Genomic DNA, 21,831 nt, shown 5'->3' with positions numbered 1-21,831 from the left:
GGTACCATGTCCAAGAATTTTACAAAACACATCAAGAAATTGCAGCTTCCTGCAATAACATCAGCGGAACTGCAAAAAAATGTGCTACTGGATCATCATATATTTGAAGAATATACTTGGTTGATACCTAGGACGCTGGCAGCAACTCATATCAACCATTAGTATCAGTCAATGGTGTTTATGACACTTCTTTAAATGTTCAGTTGACTTGAGTTTTATGTTTAATGAATAAAAGAAATAATAATGTACTTGGTTGATACCTAGGATGCTGGCAGCAACCCGTATCAACCATTAACACCAGTCAATGGTATTTGTGATGCTTTTTTGAATGTTCAGTTTACTGAGTTTCATGTTTAATGAATAAAGTAGATAATAATAATAATAATAATAATAATAATAATAATAATAATGACTTTGCAAAAAACTACTTTACTTGGAACTGCCTATATACTCAGATGTTACTTTAACAGCTCTTAGGTCCTTGGTTAAGACTTGAACTGTTAAATTTTTACCAGTTCCAGACTATGAATCAAATTGAAGATCTTAAACAACAACAACAATGGTTGTATCAATAGAAATAGGAGCCCTTGGAGCAATACCCAAAGGGTTGCCTAGATGCATGGACATTTTGAACTTATTAGACCTTACTTGGAACTGCCTATATACTCAGATTAACAGCTCTTAGGTCCTTGGTTAGAACTTGAACTGTTAAATTTCTACCAGTCACAGACTATGAATCGAATTGAAGATTAAATCAATAATAATAATAACAGCAGCAGCAGCAGCAGCAGTAATAGGCGCCTTGGGTACAATCCCAAAACAACTGGAGCACCACTTGGATGCAATCCCAAAACAACTGGAGCACCACTTGAATACCATTGGCATTGACAAATTCAGCATCAGTCAATTGCAGAAGGCAGCTTTATTTGGAACAGCTTCCATCCTGTGATGATATCTGTCATACCATCAAACATCCAGATTTGCCTATCCTTGGTAAGGACTCACTAGGTCAGTGATGGCTAATCTTTTTGCTGTCACATGCCAAAAGCAGGGTGGTGGTGGTCGTGTGCGTGCATGCCCACACCCATAATTCAATGCACCCCACCCCCTGCACATGCGCACTCAACCTCTCCATACTCCTCCCGCTTTTGGCATATGATGGCACAGTGGGCCCGGTAGGCCCATTTTTTGCCCTCCCCAGGCTCCAGAGGCTTTCTTGGAGCCTGGGGAAGACGAAAATGGCCTTTCCCATGCCCCCGGAGGCCGGAAACAACCTATTTCCTGACTTCCGGTGGGCCTGGAAGGCCTGAAAATCAGCTGGCTGGCACATGCATGCTTGCTGGAGCTGAGCTAGGGCAACACTCACGTGGCCACCAATATAGCTCCACCTGCCACCTGTGGCACGTGTGCCATAGGTTCACCATCACAGCACTAGGTAGACAAAAATGCCAAACCCAATAATCTAAACATCTGGCTAACTGTGCAATAATTAAAGGAGGAGGAGGAGGAGGAGCTGCTGCTGCTGCTAAATTCTGGCTTCAAAAAACCAATTCTTAAGAACAAATGCATATAAAGCCAGGATTGAGAAGGTGGCAACAGATAATGGCACTTCTTCAAAGTTAGTTGCTGCAAGAAGATTGCAGGTCAAGGGACCAGCAATGGTACATTGGCATATCTGCAGGCAAAAACTGTTGGGACCAAAAAATTGACAATGTACTGGTAGATTTTGCTTAACAACCAATCATTTTACAACCTTTCAAATTTAGAACAGCCATGGAACAGGTGTTTTATGAGCTATAAAGCACCCCTGGCTGCTGTAAAAGGTCATTCTGCCTGGAAACAAGAGATATCTGGTATAAGGTCATATGTTTCTTGATAGACTTACTACACAGGTACTTAGTTGTTAGAGCTATCTACCAGATCCATAGGTCTATTCTCTGATTGCATCGCTTCTTAAAGATTTCACATGAGCCCATGGTGATGTTTGTTTTTGATGCATTCCTATCTGGACATTTTATGGCATTTTCTACATGGAGCCACTTAGTGTGCAAACTTTGCTGATCCAGAATAATGTGAATGATCTGAATATGAGACGTGTGACTCAATTTAAACAAATCCAATAATTACTCACTTGTTTCTAGCACGTTTAAGGACTCATTCTGCTGCTTATCTTATCTGAGGAGTACATTGTCCCATAGAAGTCTATCTGGGCTTTAGGATAGTTGAGGAAACAGCCTTCGTTTTTATCTTGCCACAAAATCAGCAAAATGAGACAGGTCTTCTCAATGGAGTTCAGACTTTTCAGCCACTTTGCCAGTGAGCAAAGAATAATTGTTTTAATGATCGTTACTTATAATTCTTTTGTCTTCATTTTTCTTACTATTGGTCTGCCAGTTTTTGAGAGATGGGCAATGAGATATAACTCAGATCACTATTGTTCCCACTTTTTTTTACTTATATAGTGGAACCCAACTTGTTGTCCTTTTCAAGGTTTTGGTTTCCAATGTACCAGGGTAATATTTACTTCTGAAATACACAAAAAATTCTCATTATTGCTCACCTATGTGGCATACTATCTCAACTGCAATATTTTCACCAAGAGAAAAAAAGCATGCCCAAACCATAAGAAACAAGAAACTGATATTGGTTACTCTGCTTTACATTCAGTACTACAATAATATAATACTACAAATAGTAATACTAATTAAATTAACTTCGAATATATCTCCAGGGCATTCCCCTGAATCTCTCAAAACAAAAATTCCTGGAGAACAGTCAGCAGTACTAAATTATATTGAAGGGTTCCCATTCACAAGTCTCATTTCCTTCCTCAGGTACAGGTACAAGAAACTCTGGACAATCTTGCTATGTCAGCACAATAGTTTTCAGCCTCCTGCAATGTGTATATAATAATGGTGGACTTTATCTGCATGCATTGGCAGGATTATTTTTATGTTTCAACAGTCAGAAAACCACTAAACCACTAAAAAATCCAATAGCTAGAAATATTACAAATTCTTGCCTTTGTCCTTTCATTTTGTTTCTTTTTTTAAAATAAATACATGACTAGATTCTGATTTCCCCCCACCCCCCACAGAGCAACAATCACTTCTCATCATGGAATATTGTTTTAAAAAAATACTATCCCTTACTGTGAAAAGGAAATCAGAAAATTTATTCTGCTGTGCCTTCTTTCATTTAGCAAAAATATAAAAGAGAGGTAATGGGAAAGAGATTCTTAAAATCAAATGAGCAGAATAGTAGCCTTTTTTTTTTCCCGCTTCATGTCTTGGCTTTTAGAACTATTAAGGAAACCACCTGCTCCATTAGCTGAAAATACAAGTGATATATATTCTCCAATCACAAAATTCAAGGAGCATAATGAAAAAGCAGCACTGTGATTAACTATAAATAAAACCAAACAGACATGGCAACCAGAATTGACAATAAAGATATTGACATGATGGATAACTTCTGTTTTTTAAGGTTGACTTTTAACAATAAAGAAACCAGCAATCAAGAAACACACTGCAGCCTAGCATTTGGTAGAGGAGCAAAGGAGGGCGTGGAACAGATATTCAGATGCCATATTGGCATCTGTATGTATGAGGATTAGAATGTTGCAGGAAGTGGTTTTTCTGTGACAGTCTATGGAAGTGTAAGTTAGACTGTAAAGAAGCAAATCAGGAAGAGGGTGTTTTTTTTTGTTTTTTGTTTTTGCTTTTTGAATTTTAGCGTTGGAGAAGATTCCTGAGAATACCATGGGTAGCCAAGAAAGCAAACAAATGGGATTATAGAACAAATCAATCCAGTTCTCACTCAAGTATAAATGATTAACCTCAAATTATCTCATTTTAGAAATATTATGCAAAGACCCAACTCCTTTAGGAAGTCATAATCTAGAAAAGGCAGAAGGAAATAGAAAAAGAGGTAAAGCCACAAGGTTGATTAACCCAATTGTGGCAGTGATTATACCATTTGAAAACCTGAAAAACTAGATTCCAGACAGATCATTCTGAAAAGGGTCTATTTATGTGGATGTTAACACCATATTGATTGCTACCAACCAACCAACCAACCAACCAACCAACCAACCAGAAAGCTCCAACTTTATAATTCTCTCTTCATGAAAAAGATTGGATATGGTTAACAGACTTGTTTTTAAAAGCCTGGAAACCAAATCTAGCACATAAGATGTCGATTGCTTAAAGCACAGCTTATACCTACATATATCACTAGAAAATTTCTGTACTGAACATATTGATGCAGTAATCATCTGCTGTTATATGTGGATAGATGTATAACATACAAACATTCCTAGTAAATAGCATTGCAAATTAGCCTGCATAGTTGAAATTCTTTATGTCAGGTCAGACCATTGGATTATCCAGTTCTGTATTAGCTGCTTTGATTGCCAGAATCTCTTCAACTCGTTCATGATTTTTCCCCCCTATCCTAGCTCTCCAAATTTCTGTTCCAGATACGGCAAGGATTGAGCATGGGAACTCTGGCATTGTAGAGATTATACTTGGCAACTACCTTATCCCCAGTTCAAGTCACGCACAGTTCTATTGAAGAAATCCATTCACATTTCTAACCAATGTCATTACATCCAAGTTGCATCTTTGCCCATAGGCTACTGTTGTTGCATAAAGAGTAGACCAACATCTCAACCAAAAAGGGAAAAAAGCTTCTATTTTTATATATGGTACATGCTGATTTGAACTACAAAATTAGATTATAAAAACCACAGAAATAAAATTTCTCCATGGTTCTTTTAAAATTTTTGGACAGCTGCTGGCATACTACATTTGTCTTTGGCAGTGATCAGTTTCATCTTAACCGTTTTACTCTTCACCACATTTCCTTAAAGTTATTGACAAACCGTCCATATGCTTTTGCAAGAGCTGAGCTCTCAAAAGACGGAAATGTCTTGCACAAATCCACTTCCTGTTCATGAAGAATATGTGGGTTAACATAAGCAACTGAAGTTTGAAAATTTATTAGATGTCCCTAACTACACTGTTGCCTTGTTACTTTAAGCTGTATTGTTCTTTCACTTCACTGTTATTCATGTCCTCCCTATTTCTCTTCTTCAGGACCTGTCTTCCCGCTAGAGACCCAGACTAAACAGCTTCTTGACCTCAACTCATGTTGGCTCTAATTTCAGTAAGGGAAGAAATTATGTTATGCCTCCTGTCATTCTTTACTTATGTTGTTCCCAATATCTTGCCTTTTCATAGGATCTGACAGAGGCCATAGGACTTAAGCCATCAAAGGGATGATTAATTATAATAAATTAAGATTCTTATAATTAGAAAATGATTAATTTTCAGAATATGCTTCAGTGCATCAGCTTTAAGAATATCCTATATGCATAACAATGCTTCTGAGCCCTCCCTGAACACACCCCTGATGCAGTTCAGAAATGAGAGTGTGACTCCAGCCAAGTATTTTGCTTGCTTCCTGGTACAAGCAGTCCTCGATCTATGACCACAACTGAGCCCAAAATTTCCATTGGTAAGTGAGACAGTTGTTTAGTGAGTTTTGCTCCATTGTATGACATTTTCTACCACAGTTGCTAAGTGATTCACTGCAGTTGTTAAGTAGTAACCCAGCTGGCTTCCCCCATTGACTTTGCTTGTCAGATGATTGTAAAAGGTGATCCCATGACCCTGGGACACTTTATAAATACATGCCAGTTGCCAAACGTCTGAATTTTGATCATGTGATTATGGGGATGCTGGAACGGTTGTCTAAAAAATGACCATAAGTCACTTTTAAAGCTGTTGTAACTTTGAACAGTCACTAAGTGAATGGTTGTAAATCAAGGACTACCTGTTTACATGAATGTCTTGTGGCTGGACATAGTATGGGAGCACCCATGACCTGTTCTTAAAATTCCAGATGTGCACATTAGCACCCCCATAGCTTGGGCTCTTATTGCCTTAAAGGCTTCACTCTGTAGCATCTTTCTGCTTCAAAATATGGGGATGGGGAGAAAACACTTTTGGCCCACCCATATTTTCCATCACTTTCTGTATCTTTTCTTTACCACTGAAAAGAAATCCCAGAATAACTTTATCCTTTCTTTTCCTTTTCTTTCCCCTCTTTCTTTTCATTCCTGCCTGCCTGCCTGCCTGTCTACTTGAAGCTGTATGTTTAGAAGCAGTCCTTTTGTTTGCCCTGTTCCTTTACGACATGCAATCATTTAATCATTACAAAAATAATGCCTTTGCCATCTCAGTGCAGGTTTGAAACCCAAGAAAGCAGTTTATTGTGACTGTGCACATGTCTATTTCACAGCTAATTTTGAGTGTTTTAGTATTAGGCTTTTTTAAAAAAAATATAATCTGCAGGGACCTTTTCAGATTTGACCTAGTTTAATGAACTTCTTGTTTTGAGGGCTGCTTTATTTCTAAAGCTTGAAATGATTAAAGCACCAACTTTAAATCAGAAAATATGGATTAAAGGCATACTTCATTTTTTAAGCTACACTGTTTTTCATTGCTGTGATAATATAATACAAAATATAAAATACCTTTCCCTTAATAATGGATAGTAATACTCATCTCTTAAAACTGTGCATTCTTTCACACTTCCTTCATTATCACAAAGAGGCAGTGGTCTTCCATTTTTAGTAATATGCAAATACATTTAAATTTAATCAGTTACTAAACTGGCTCAAAGAGAAGATGAATACGAATCTCTTCATCACTGGGCAGTCTGGCTCTTTTTATTTTTCCCAAATTTGTAGGATTCAGCTCAGTTGCACAAGTCTGTTCATCAGGTACCTGAACTTGTAGCACACTGACATCCGAGTCACCTGGCAAGAGAAAGAGCAGGTTTCCATCTCTTTCACCTCTTGCTGAATAACTGGGAATGAGCAATCAACCTGCTCCAGATTATAATGGCAACATGGCCCTCTAAAGGATGGAGGACCTCCATCTCTTATGTACTATATGTATAGTTCCCAACAATCCCAATTAGAATAGTCACTCTGGAGAATGATAAAATTTCATCAAAATCTCAATGGTAAACAATTCCTCATCTCTCTCTCTAAAGAGTCAGTTTTTCATACTGAAATTATTCTGGATCCAACCTTGTCCCTGGAGATTCCAATAGTGTCTGTAACAAACTGTAGCAGCTTGATTTGCCAGTTGGGCTAGTTAATGTGTGGACAACAATATTGCAGTAATGTTAAGCTTGACTACCATAATGTGAACAATCTGGAGATGACTTTGTTTAGAAAATTTAATATAAACTACAGTTCCTTAGCTGTTAAAAAAGAATATATTTAAAGAATATATTAAGAATATATTCTTATAAAATATAAAAGAATATATTAAACATATATTCCCCAAACTAGTTCAAAGTCCCCTCAAAATTCTACATGGCTTAGGATACAGACATTGAAAAACCATCTATAGGTAGTCCTCGACTTACAAGAGTTTGTTTTGTGATTGTTCAAAGTTTAACAGATTAATAGAGTTGGAAGGTACCTTATAGGTCATCTAGTCCAACCGCCCACTGAAGCAGGAGACCCTACACCAGTGATGGCTAACCTTTGTGCCGTTGCAAAAGTGGGAGGAGCGGGGGGGTCACACGCGCGCATGCCCAAACCCATAATTCAATGAGACTCATCCCCCCACGCATGCGCACGTGACTGTGCGTGCGTTACCCCCCCGCCCACTTTTGGCATGCGATGGTATGGTGGGCTTGGTAGGCCCGTTGTTCGCCCTCCCCAGGCTCCAGAGCCTTTCTAGGAGTTTGGGGAGGGCAAAAACTGCCTCCCCGCCACCCCGGAGGTCCTCCGGAGGCTGGAACCAGCCTGTTTCCCGACTTCCAGTGGGACCAGAAGGCCCATTTTTCACCCTTTCCAGGCTCCAGAGGCTTTCTAGGAGTCTTGGGAGGGTGAAAATGGCCTTTCCAACCCCACGGAGGCCCTCTGGAGGCTGGAAACAGGCCATTTCCTGACTTCGGGTGGGCCTGGGAGGCCCGAAAATCAGCTGGCTGGCACGCACATGGGTGTTGGAGCTGAGCTAGGGCAATGCTCACGTGCCCACAGATATAGCTCTGTGGGCACCTGTGGCACGCATGCCGTAAATTCACCATCACGGCCCTACACCATTTCTGACAAATGGCAGTCCAATCTTTTCTTGAAAGTCTCAAATGATGAAGCTCCCACAACTTCCGAAGGCAAGCTGTTCCATTGGTTGATTGTTCTCACTATCAGAAAGTTCCTCCTTCATTTCTAGGTTGAATTTCTCCTTGGTCAGTTTCCATCCATTATTCCTTGTCTGGCCTTCAGGTGCTTTGGAAAATAGCTTGACTCCCCTCCTCTCTGTGGCAGCCCCTCAAGTACTGGAACACTGCTATCATGTCTCCCCTGGTCCTTCACTGACTAGCCATGCCCAGTTCATGTAATCATTCTTCATGTGTTTTAGTCTCCAGTCCCCTAATCATTCTGGTTGTTCTCCTCTGTACTTTTTCTAGAGTCTCAATGGCACTGAACAAAGTGACTTATAACCATTTTTCACACTTACGACCATTGCAACATCCCTATGGTCACATGATCAAAATATGGATGCTTGGCAACTGGTTCATATTTATGATGGTTACAGTGTCCTGGGGTTATGTGATCAGCTTTTGCGACTTTCTGACAAAGTCAATGGGGAAGCCAGATTCACTTTACAACATGTTACTAATTTAATAACTGCAATGATTCACTTAACAACTGTGGCGAGAAAGGTCATAAAATGGGATAAAACTCACTTAACAAATGCCTCACTTAGCAACATACATTTTGGGCTCAATTGTGGTTGTTTGTTGAGGACTGACTGTACTCCCATACCAACTGATTTGTCAATAAAGACAGGTGAGGAATGATTTTTCCTCCAGGCAGCTTCCACCACTCAAAGTAAAACAGTAGAGAAAGAGAAAACCCATCTCAAATTCCCTCGAGAGAGACCTACCTATTAATACCATTGCTATCTTTCTCACAAATGACCAGGCTCAGATTGTTCTATTTGGGACACATTATGTAAAGGCCAAAGTCTTTAGAGAAGTCTATAATGTGATCTTATCATTCCTTCTATAAGTAGAAGAAAGAAAGAGGAGAGGACAACCAGCAGCAAAATGGATGTTCTCAGAGACAGTGGCAATTGGAGGTTGGAAGATCTGAAAGACTGAGTTAGGAATAGACCGGCATGCAGAAAATCCATCTATGTGGTTGCTAAGGCACCAACATGATGGAACATAATCAATCAGTATCTTTTGGCACAGGGAAGATTCTTTTCTCCCCTAGAATTTTCAGTGGGTTGCATCTTCCCCAGTTTGGCATCCCCCTAATGTATTGGAAATGCAACTCTTAGAATTCCCAGCTAGGATCCTATTGAGAATTCTGAGGACATCATACTGTGTGTATTTTTCCTTCAACTTAATATATTTTATTTATAAATTCTACCTTGCTTTTTATGGAATGGCCTGGAAACTCTGCTGAATGGCAGCAGGTAAAACTTTCAATTAAAGATGCAGCCTTTAAATTATTTATTTAAATAAATAATGGATTTCATTGCTAATGTTTATGGAGGAACAAACCCCATTGAACAGTTACTTTTGCGTAAAAATATGTAGGATTGCACTGATAAAAGCTTGGTGAGAGATTTATAACTTCAAAACTTCTTTACCTGGATAAGATAGGTTTGAGTGTCTCCACTTTTAAGAATCAGTGGCTAGCAGGCTTCTTTCCCATCTGCAGTTTTCCTCCTCTTTTCAGAGACAGATTATTGAGAGAAGGGAGGACAAGACAGCTATGTGATAATTTTACCTCAGGAAAATCAAAACAATTTCAAGGATAGGCAGGCAGGCAGGCAGGCAAAAGCTACCACTGTATAGACCAGGCAGTGTTGGTTTCGCCCTTGATAAACTCATATTTCAGTTCAATCATGAGAAATAAAAGGTGGGAAAATTTCACTTGCAGTTGAGAAAGTAAATAATAGGGAAATCCGCAGGGATTTTGATGAGAAGCTGCAGCCACAGATGGGATGTTTCTTTGTGAGCACCTGGCAAAAGAGAATATTCCAGAAAGCCGGAGTTCTTTTGCAGCTTTCCTATGCAAAGGCCAATTCCTGACCAGTGCTTGTCCAAAACGAAAAGGATTACTTGGTCTCAAAGATGTATTTTAATGGCCTGTTGGGGCAAAGGTCCACCTGATGGGCATCTTGGGCATTAACCCATTTTGTAATGGTGGATTATGAACTTGGTTTGCCTTGCCTGTGCCATGTTTTTGGTTTTGTAAGTTGTTTTTTTGCTTTAATACTATATACATAAAGTCACCCAGAGTCACAATTTGTGAAATAAGTGGCCATATAAATTGATTAAATAAATAATAAAATTCTGATAGCCCCTAGATTCTTGACCTTCCCTTATAACTAGTAGTTACACATAGATACAGAGGCTTCCTAGAGACTATCACATAACTGTACTTTTTTTTCTTGCACCAAACTGAAGGTATTTCACCTTACATTTTAAAATGTTAGTTTTTCAACAAAAATAACATTTTACAGCTATTGAAAATTATTTTCCACGGCTTTTCAGAAACTAGGATGACTTCAACAAGAGATATTGTTATTAATATTAGTATTATTTCTATTATAATTAAAAATCCAAATTTCTAATAAATTATTTGTCCTGTAGCAACAAGACAAATCTTCCTCTCAAGTAACAATGTGGCTGAAGAAAAAAATGATAGTAGCTGAAGAACTGGTAGTCATACTTTATCTTAAATAGCTCTACAGCATTAGCAGGTATACAGCTATAGCATAAGGATGGATACAGGGCCCATTATATTTATTATTATTAATAATAGATGTAATAGTAACAATAATAGTATTGTCATTCCTGTAGTATTCCTTTTTTTTCTTCCATTCAGTGATGTCTGACAGACCCTGCAATTTTTAGCAAAGTTTTGTTAGAAGTGGTTTGCCATTGCCTCCTTCCTAGGGTTGAGACAGTGATTAGCCAATGGTCACCCAGCTGGCTTGGTGCCCAAGGCAGGACTAGAACACAGGACCTCCCAGTTTCTAGTGCTTCAACCACTACACCAAACATGTTATGCAATTAAGCAGTCAGAATAATTTTTTGAAAATAATCAGTTGATGGTGTTCCAAGTTTAAGGTGTGTTTTTTTTTTTTCTGATTTAAACAAACTAAACTTAGCAGATTTTTATTTAGTTCATTTTCCATGGGGAGCAACAGGAAATCCTGCTTCCAATGTTTGGGTAATTTTTCCACAAATGTTAACAGTGCAAACTTTTGAGTACTACAGAAGTTATATAAAATGGTTTCAAAGCCACATGAGGTGCAAGGGTTCCCATCTTTGCGCCAGTAATTGTTTTTGTTTGCAGCAGCAATTTACCCAGAGATCTGCGCCAGCTTTTCCAACTAACACTTTCTATATAGGTTAGAACACCCCACTAGAGAGGATGGAGGTCATGTTCTGAAGATGAGAAAGGTTGTTCTAAGCACTCTAGGCAGCAATTGGAGATTTCCGTCAACTAATTAAGATGACGCCTGTACACAAGGGAATTCCAGCAACCAGAAAGGAAAAGTAAAGGCCTCAAATCAGCATCTTCCACATATTATCTTTCTATGCTATTAATCCAGGCGAGCCTTTGTTCATTTACCTAGATATGCCAGTAACAGTGTTTGACTTCCAGGTAAGCTGGTTGTGACATTGTAAAGAGTATTAAACACCAATAAAAACTTTTGTGTTCCTATTCAATGCAAGCCAGATTGAAGTTGATGTAATCTGATAGGATTCATGCTGGACTTCAGTAGACTGTCAGTGGTAGGCAGAGTGTCTGGAATATATTATATTTATATTCTAGGAAGCTGTAATGTTTGTAAGGGAACAAACCATAATGTCTTATTATATATTTAGGTAGGTAAGCCACTTAAAAATATTGATTGGAGCAGCATATAAACCAGATAAAATAAATAAATTATTATGAAGCACACACTTCAAAATAAACTACTGCCTAATGTTAAGCAACCTTTCCTAATTGTGTCTGACGAATGCCCGAAATGTTCGCCCTTAGATTTTGAATGAGTTCTTTTTCTTGCAAACAAGTATTTGCATTTCTTACATAAATATATTTGCAAAGTGTTTCCAAGTGCACAGAGCACGTTACTTGCATTATGAAGCTGAAATCTTGTAACAATCCTGTTAGGTCATATTATTATCCAGCAGATTACAACAGGAGGATCTATTATTTGGGCTTCAGAGGAAAAGGTACACTGTTAATGGAGCATCCTAGGAAACAGGTTCAAGAGTCTTATTATCTCCATAAATCTTCCCTTGGTGCAAACACAAAGAGGAAGGAAAGAGGCGACGAAGAAAATAAAACTCTTGATTATTAATTATATGTTATTAATGCTGGGCAGTTCTTTAAATTCAATTTCAAAATGATATTTCATTGCATGTGTGAGTGCAATCCTCAATTTACAACAGTTCATTTAGTGACCGTTCAAAGTTACAAACGGCACTGAAAAAAACGACTTATGACCATTTTTCACACTTACGACTGTTGCTTCATCCCCATGGTCATGTGATCAAAATTCAGATGCTTGAAAACTGACTCAGATTTATGATGGTTACAGTTCCCAAGGTCATGTGATTACCTTTTGTGACCCTCTGATAAGCAAGGTCAATGGGGAAACCAGATTCACTTAATCATATTGCTAACTTAACAACTGCAGTGATTAACAACTGTAGCCAGAAAGGTCATAAAATGGAGAAAAACTCACTTAACAACTGTTTCACTTAGCAACATCAATGTTGGGCTCAACTGTGGCCGTAAGTCAAGGACTACCTAAAGTAGCACTTGTCTGGCAATGATGGTATGGCAACTTTAGAAGGCAGTCTGGTATCTTAGGCCAAGTACTATTCAATATCTTCATAAATGACTTAGATGAGGGAATAGAAGGGGAACTTACCAAATTTGCAGATGATACTAAGCTGGCAGGAATAGTAACACCCTAGAACTGTGATAGCGAACCTTTGGCACGGGTGCCTGAGGTGGCATGAAGAGCCATCTTTCTGGGCACGCGAACTGTAGCCCAACTCACCTACAGCTGTGCATGCGCGTGTGCCTCAGCTGGTGTTCGGGCCTCCAGTGCACATGCGTGCAATTCAGGGGATCCAGATGGTCTTTGGAGCTCTCCTGCGGATGCGTGTGTATTTGCGCATGCATGCAAGAGTACAGCATTTATACTGAGATACGGCGTTCACACGCATGCATTGCATACATGGAAACCATGTACATGTGCTGATGGTGAAATTGCACATGCAGTGCAGGGGGAAGCCACGCGAAAGCCGTGCATGTGTAGATGGTGCGGTTGTGCTCGCAGCTCACGGGGGAGACCCGCAAAAGCCGCCCGCATGCACAAATGGTGTGATTGTGTGCGCAGCGCACAGAGGAGCATGCACACCAGTCATGCACATGCGCAGATGATGGGGTTGTGTGTGCAGCACACGGGGGTGGAGCTGCACATTAGCATGGATAGCACATGCGCGCAAGAAGGACACGAAGCACACGAAGCACGTACCGGTTCAGCACTCGGTGAGTAAAAGATTCACTACCACTGCCCTAGAAGATAGGCTCAAGATCCAGATGGATCTTGACAGACTTGAACACTGATCCCTATCTAACAAAATGAAATTCAATGTAGAGAAAAGTAGTCCTACACTTAGGTAAGAAAAACGTAAAGTACACATATAAACTGGGTGAAACGAGGCTTAATAGCAGTGACTGTGAGAGGGATCTTGGAGTCTTAGTGGACAACCAGGTAAATATGAGTCAGCAGTGTGCAACGGCAGCCAAAAAAGCCAATGCACTCCTAAATTGCATCAAAAGAGGGATACAATCAAGATCAAGTGAGGTACTAATACCACTCTATAAAGCCCTAGTAAGACTACACCTAGAATACTGCATCCAGTTTCTATAGAACCGGTAGTAAAACTGTTGGGAGGCTCCGCCCCCGACCCCCAAAATCATCAGGAAGCTTCTGCGCATGCACTGCCCCGTTGCGAACTGGTAGTAAAGAACCTACCCCTGGTTGAGACTCTAGAAAAAGTGCAGAGGAGAGCAACCAGGATGACTAGGGGACTGGAGACGAAAACATGAAAAATGATTACAGGAACTGGGCATGGCTAGTCCAGTGAAGAGAAGGACCAGGGGAGACATGATAGCAGTGTTCCAGTACTTGACGGGCTGCCACAGAGACGAGTGGGGGGTCAAGCTATTTTCCAAAGCACCTGAAGGCCCAACAAGGAATAATGGATGGAAACTGACCAAGGAGAGATTCAACCTAGAAATGAGGAGGAACTTTGTAACAGTGAGAACAATCAACCAATGGAACAGAAGTTGCCTTCGGAAGTTGTGGAAGCTTCATCACTTGAGACTTTCAAGAAAAGATTGGACTGCCATTTGTCAGAAATGGTGTAGGGTCTCCTGCTTGAGCAGGGGGTTGGACTAGATGACTTATAAGGTCCCTTCCAACTCTGTTAATCTGTTAAAGTTTGTTAAATCTTGAGAAAAGTTGCAGCTACTTTTATGAATTTGAGACCAATGTTACAAATACACACTTCTGCACACTCCAAAGTATCTTTCTGGAATCAGACCCAAAGCACTTTATAGCCCTAATTGCAATTTTGTAAAATAAGATAAGGAAAATATAGCAAGGAGAAATGGGGGTACTTCAATTCTCCCAAACCTGAGGTATTAATTTATCTCAAGACAATTCTGTTCTCATCTATCCTGTGTGATCTGGCTAATTGAAGAAATCCCTGCAGCAATGGAAATAAAAAGAAGTGTCACAGAAATGTATTAATGTTTTTTAAAAAAACTTTTCTCCTTTAATACTAATAGTGCACATAAACCTGCACAGGATCCCTTGATTTTGAATGACAGCCATGACACAGATCTTTGTAGACCAGTGGAATGAGTGAAGTAGTCTAAGGGTGGAGCAAACGATCAATTTTCATTTGTATATAATACCCAAACTTTTTCAAGTGTATATATATTCCTGGAACAAAAAGTAACCCATCTATTGCACTTAATTTACTAAATAATATTGTTTATTAAGTGTGTTTTTTTTCTTAAAAAAGAAAAATGTGCTTATATAAATTATCCCCAAAACGTCTCCAAAAATTCTGTCGAGTTGGTCTAGAGAGTTTCTTATGAAATGAGTTACTATTAAGAGTCATGCACAACCATTCTATGGGAGTCAAAGGAATTCTATATTCAGCCCTTTTGATTCCTGGTCCTGGACAGAAACTAGAGGAAAATATCCTGTTTACTTAGCTTCTGGAGGCATCCTGTGGCCCCAGTTGGAAAATGATGGATCCTTGAGGATAAATAGCAGGAAGGATGATAAATGTACATAAAAATTACACATGGAGTAAAGAAAATGAAACTTTCCCCTCATTTCTCATAATACTAGAATTGTAACATTTAATGAACTTGAATGGCAGGTCAAACAAAACTAGCATTTCACCACAGAGCACATAATTTGAGTTGGAATTCATTTAATTGATATATAATAATGGCTACCAGCTTGGATATTCTTAGCAGCAAACTAGACAGATTCACAAGTACCAAGGCTATACATTAATTGAGGGTGATATGCTAGGATTGAGGAGTCCCGAGCAATTGTTCTCAAGCCCCTCTACATGTCCCTCCAATCACTGTTAACTCTCCATAGAAGAAAGAAGAGGCATGGGCATCAGATTTGAAGCCCAGAGCTTTTAGCCAGTGTTAAAATTTTGGGAACAGCTACATATATGGTTTTTCTAAGGACATAAGCAGGGAATCTCTGAATAATAACAACTTCTAGGAGAAAAGGTGCTTGCTTTCATTCTTGGGTGATTCCTACCTAATTGGCCACTTTGGGAAATGAGCCATGGCCTGATCCAGTGTTCTCTGTATTACACTTACAGTTTGGTTTGCATACATCATCCATTCAGATAGTATAAAAATGCAATCCTCTTTGTTCCAAACCTATCCAGATTCCCTAAAGTTTTTCCATAACTTGGTTTCCTATGTTTTTTGCATTATCCTGACATAATCAGAATCAAGGTTTGTACTCAGGTTTATCTTATTATCCCAGTGCTGTAGTTACCACTCAATTATTTAGGGCTATTCAGATGTCACACCTGTTGTTCTTCCATTGTATCTTATCGGTGGAGATTTATTTTATTGGTGGAAGTACGCTATAAAGCCCATGTTTAACTATTGTTTTCTGAATTCCAGGCTTTTAAACAAAATGTAGTGCCATGCATTCTTTTTCAGTGGTAACAGATTTTAATATGAATTTCAACACTTACAAAAGTACCCTCTACATTACAGTCAAGTCAACTACTAGTTTTCCCAATGGCTATTTTGTTCTGAGAAATTGAGATACTGCTATCTCAAAAGCAAATTGCTGACAAGTTCAATAGCAAAACAATCCCTCTCTCCCCATGGATTGGCAATGAATGTGAAAAGAATTATTATTAACCAGGATGTTTTATTATCAAGGCTTGAGTAGATCTGTATCTGGAAAGAGTACATCCATTATTGGGTTCCCCTGTATTTTAATTACTGTTTTCTAATTTAGCATTTCTATCCTTTTGCTTTGCAGAAGTATTGGACTGTAAATTCCAGAAATCATATTAGCATATTGGCTGAAAATTCTGGAAGCTGTAATCTTAACATATTTGCAGGTTGCTCTATTGCAAGCAGGATAGCAAATTAAGATACTCCATACTTTCACACAGACTTTTGCCTAGGAAAAAATGCTTCTGAATTGTATAGAGGGCAAAGTGCTTTGCTTTTATTTCATGGCATCTAAAAAATGTGAATTGTTGGACCATATATAAGGGCATCTCCACAGAGCTATAGTCCCAATCTGTTTTTCTTATATGCTGTAAGTGGCAGTGATGTGGCATTCATGTCAAAAAAAAAAAAGGGGGGGGGGAGGGAAACTGAAAACTTTTTATTCTGTGTGTAAAATGCTGTAATGGGGAGGTGAGGGAGATTGAGGGGGAGCACTGAAGCAATGTAACAACAGATTTGGCTTGTGACTGCTGATTGCCTCAATTATCACACTTTGAAAAAAGTGGCCCAAACTTAGGTCAAAAGTTTAATTTCGCTATCCGTTACACCTGATAGTTTCTGAGCAATTGTCAGAATTACACAAATTGTGCTAACTTGCTGACTGACTCAACAATCAATTTTGCAGAAAAAACTTTTGTTTTTCTTTTCTCCTTCAACCTTTTGTCAATCAGTTTTTTACATTCAGGAAAGGATAATTTACAACCAATCCTTTTCTCTGCATAAACCCCTCTCTGCCTATTTGTCTGGAAATTGAGGGTCACTGAACTGCAAATTTCAAAGCTTCCTTGCTAAGCAATGTCCATTTTTTAAAGGAACATATTCCAGGAACATGAACATGGTAGGTCAAGCTATGCAGCAATTTCAATCAAAAGTTGAATCATTCTCAGAACCTGGATAATAGCTTTTGAAAGAAGTCAGGAGAGTCGTACAAATCCTGACTATGTATAGAAAACAGGTGGAAAAGTGCATTCCTAATTGTTGTAGTCTAAACTTATGCTATTATACACAAACCCAGAACTAGTGATGCCTTCTCCATTTTACACTCTTACTTTTGGTTTCACAAGTTTTTGCCAGTATAGGTAGTCCTCAATTTAGGATGAATTTTTGTTGTTAAGTGAGAAATATATTAAGTCAGTTTTGCCCCACTTTATGACTTTTGCCACATTTGTTAAGTGAATCACTGCAGTTCTTAAATTAATAACATGGTTAAGTGAACCTGGTTTCGCCATTGACTTTGCTTGTCAGAAGGTCGCAAAAGGGAGCCACATGACTCACGGGCACTACAACCATCATAAATGTGAGTTGGTTCTCAAGCATCCAAATGTAAATCACATGACCATGGGGATGCTGCAACGGTCATAAGTGTGAAAAATGATAAGTCATTTTTTTCAGTAACTTCGAACAGTCACTAAATGAACTGTTGTAAGCCAAGGACTACCTGCAATTATGAATATGAAAATGAACATTTGACTTTTTTTATGGTTCTACAAGAATTATTAAAATAAAGGAGAATAATCTGCTTTTAGCAATTTATGAGCACACATTTCTAAACATCTACAAGTGAAGAAATGCTCAATCAACTCTCCACTCTTTGCTGACAATACCCATATCTCCTGCTTTTCAACTTAATCCTTTTTTCAATATAGGCATCATCTTCTCTCCAACGGTATCTTTGTTATTCAAAATAATGTTCAAGCAAACTGGCACAGTAAGTATTTAAATTATTGATTATAATAAAGCAAGTACCATTTCTAGCAGGTCCTAAAAAAAAGTAATATCCACAACTATGTATTTACACAAAATGCCACGCACAAAAGAGTAGGAACTATTCGGAGGCACAAGTCCAGCTTCAAATAGAGAACTGTAGATCATACATCGTTCTGCCACCATCTTCCATTCTTGAGAGCTGAGCATTCATTTCAGGATACTTAAAATAAGCCAAACTTCTTTTTGGTGGCAGGCACGTGATTAGTGATTTATAAAGCTTTGAAGCAAACTAATAGGATAAGAGTATATTAGTATTTGGTTTTTTTAAAAAACAAAACAAAACAAAACCTGAAGCTATGGAGTACAAAGTTCAGTCATGGTTCTCAAAGGAGTTTATTTTCTATGTCTTTAAAGTGGTTTGCCAGGGATTTGTCTTGTCACATCTAAACTTAAGTGCTCAGAATGCTGTCTCCTTAGAGACAAAATCCAACATGAACCTGAAAATACCAAATCCAGGAGAAAAAAAAAACCCTTCAAATATGGCCAGGCTTTTTCAATCCAGTTTTCTCCATTGTGTCAGGATTACAATTCCCTTGAAATCTCAGCCACAATGATGAAGGCAGAGGAAGACAGAGACCATGAAGTCTCAAGACATCCAGAGGAACCAAGAAGGCAGCTTTAAGGAACATAGCAGTGTAGTCCTGTGATAGTGGCATCAGAGATGAATGTAGAATTTGGATAGGCTAAGCCCTTTTGGGGGGTGGGAGGTGGTGGCGGGCAGATATTATTCCCCGGGCTGGATGGTGATGGCAATGGGTGATGTTAGTTCAACTTCATTTAGGCACTCAAGGTTACAAAAGGACAGTGAGGAATTGACTATTGTTACTAACATCAAATAAGAAAACAAGAAAAAAGGGGAGAACTATCTTTTCATGAAACTGTTCTCTAGTCTACAACAGACACATATTTCTGGAAATATTAAGCAAGATTTAACCTCCATGGAGGCAATGTAAGAGCACACACCTCTCCAGATAAATGAACCCGGAGCCGTTCTCATTTCTCTCTCCTCCCTCCATAGTCACATCCTCCCTCTAACTTAGAATTTGGTTCTGTGAATACTGTTCATTCGACTATTTTATTCCTGTTACAGATTTTCAGCACAAGAACTGCATAAGAAGTGTTAATGGTAACATACAACCCACCAACAGAAGTCTCAAACATTATTACATTACCAGTCATGGTCTACATTCACAACCTCCCTGTTCTGCACATAATACCTCTTTCCCTTGTTAGGTTACCTCACCCTTGATATCCGTTCGATGTTAAAGACCCCACCACCATCCAATCTAACACAAAGTAGCTAGAACGATGAAGGGGAAAGGAAGGTGAAGTTAAAAATTGGCTTTTGCCGCGGTAGAAGGTAAAGGTTGAGGAAGGCTTCCGAGAGGCTTACCAGAACATGTCCGAATCGTTCTTCCAATTCCTCAGCATTAGGCATAGGTAGTTTGGGGGTTGCAGGCTGTTTGGGGGGTAAAGGCGAAGAAGCAGTCGGTTGGGTTTTAATCTCCTTCGCTGGAGACATTTCCATGCTGCTGGCTGCATTACCCATTCTCAGATTTTTAAGGTTACAAAATAAAATCTGGAAAAAGGCTGCGAGTTGAAAATTCCCCCGATTTTCCCCCGAAGCAGAAAATGGTTCAAGGGGAGGAAGAGTCTCCTATAGGAAAAATCACACCCATAAAAGAAAAGAAAAAAAAAAAACAGGCGGGAAAAAGATAGGGGTGTTTCAGAAACTCCCTGCACGTGCTTAAAAAATCTTCTAAGGCAAGAAGGAGCCGTGACTGTTGTCCATGACTTTGCTCTGGCGTTTGGAGTTACCGGAAACAGGAGAAATAACGGCCGCGGCGGACTAGAGGGAACGTCGCCCAACGAGGTGACCGCTGAGCTCCGCTCCTTTGGGGCCAACACCAGGCAGGTGGTGCCTCGCGCTTTTCTACGTTCAAAACGATGGGTTCAATTTCCACGCGAAGGTAGCAAAGCAACTTTTTTTCAGAAAAAGGAGGTGCATCCTCTGATCCGCTGCAAGCGGCGGAGAGAGACAACGCGTGGTCGCTCTTGAGAAGGCGAGAAGTGACGAGCTGCTTCAGTTTAACTTCCCCCTCGCCTCCACCCCCAAAAGAGGAAGGATCGAAAGCGAGATCACAGGAAGTCACAATGCAGGTGTTTCGGCTTGGAATATTCGAGCGCCGAAAATAAGATAGCGGCAACTTTTCTACACCGCTGAGCTGCAGGTCCTCTTCTGTAGAGGTCGCAGGCAAAAACGTTAAACCTCTCCTCCGGTGGCTTCGTCCATTGGCACGGAAGGTCTCGGTTGGGCTGAAAGGCAGAAAGCAGCCGCAGAGGGAGCGCGCGGATTTTGCAAAGACTGGGATGGGTAGATGAGGAAAGGAGGGGAAGAGAGCCGAGAGGGACGACGCAGCTTGCCCATTCCCCCAGGCAGGAGCCTTGGTCTGGAAGGGAGAAGGAGACGCCGGGAGAAAAAAGGAGGGGGACGAAATAGCAGAGTCACCTGCTAGTGGAATGAGGGTCTTGGGCAGCAATAGCAACCGAGGCAAGAGACGGGAGGAGAGCTCCCTGGGTCTCAAAGCCCACGGATTCCCGTTCGGGGAGTGTTATTAGCTTATTCTTAATTCCTTTCCAAAATAGGGCGAGCTTCAGAATTTTTGCCAGGGCTGCACGTTTGAAAGGCCAGGCTCTTTATCCAAGTCGGCGCTTTCCAGATGTGCTGGACTACAACTCCTATTATCCTCAGTTAGCAAAAGTGGTGGTGGTGGGCGCACAGCGGAGGAAGGCTATCTCAGAGAGTGGGAAGACAATAGTAGAGCCCTAACTGGGTCAAGCGAAGAGGGAATGGGCATTGGGTGTCCGAGGTAGGATATATAGCATGTTCAGCTATATCCATTTTAGGATGTAGGTGCATGTGTACATATAACATTGGAAAAGGGAGAGGAGGACGGGAGGAATCACGTGCCAAGGAATGGAAGGGCTTTAGGTTCCTCAAATCTTTGCCACCTTTTGAAGGAAGGGAGGAAATAGACGTCATTTTGACGGTGCGTCGCTGAGTGCATGTACCTTGCGGCCGCGCCATCATCCTTTCAAGACACATCTCGCAAAATTGCTGGATAACCTCGCCTCACCGGGCCCTCAAGCTAATACAGCTAATCTCCCAGCTATGGAGGCAGAAAAGGGCAACGCTAGAGGAACAAAATGCATTATTTCTATAAACCCACGTCGCTAAACCAATTTGCATTAAAGGACATCAGCATCTTCGGGTCTCCCTCGAAGCAGCCATGGTAGAGGCGCGTTCTACCAAAGTAGACCCCAAAATTCTCCCTCTAGCGGCAGATGGTTAAAATGGCTCTCTTCAGCAAACTTTTAATGGGAGCCAACTGATCTCTTCCTTC

At 40.0% G+C, this 21,831-nt stretch overlaps 1 protein-coding gene across 6 annotated transcripts in view; it reads right to left on the bottom strand.

Moving 5' to 3' along the window:
• Window positions 1-20,962, bottom strand: part of FMNL1 (formin like 1) — a 93,846-nt gene extending 72,884 nt beyond the window's left edge. For 4 of the 6 annotated variants that reach the window (XM_034415979.3, XM_034415982.3, XM_034415983.3 and 1 more), the window contains exon 1: window positions 19,821-20,072. In XM_034415979.3, coding sequence (XP_034271870.1) covers window positions 19,821-19,976 — 156 coding nt within the window. In that variant the 5' untranslated portion in view covers window positions 19,977-20,072. Of the gene's footprint in view, window positions 1-19,820 lie in introns of all 6 variants that reach the window. The other 2 variants (XM_034415981.3, XM_034415986.3) reach the window with 1 other exon arrangement.
• Window positions 20,963-21,831: the final 869 nt, after the last annotated feature.

Source organism: Pantherophis guttatus, chromosome 4 (assembly GCF_059756535.1).
Source record: "Pantherophis guttatus breed Tessera chromosome 4, ASM5975653v1, whole genome shotgun sequence".
Classification (NCBI taxonomy): Eukaryota; Metazoa; Chordata; class Lepidosauria; order Squamata; family Colubridae; genus Pantherophis; species Pantherophis guttatus.
Note: the sequence above shows the minus strand (reverse complement) of the source record. Positions and strands in the feature narration are given on the sequence as shown.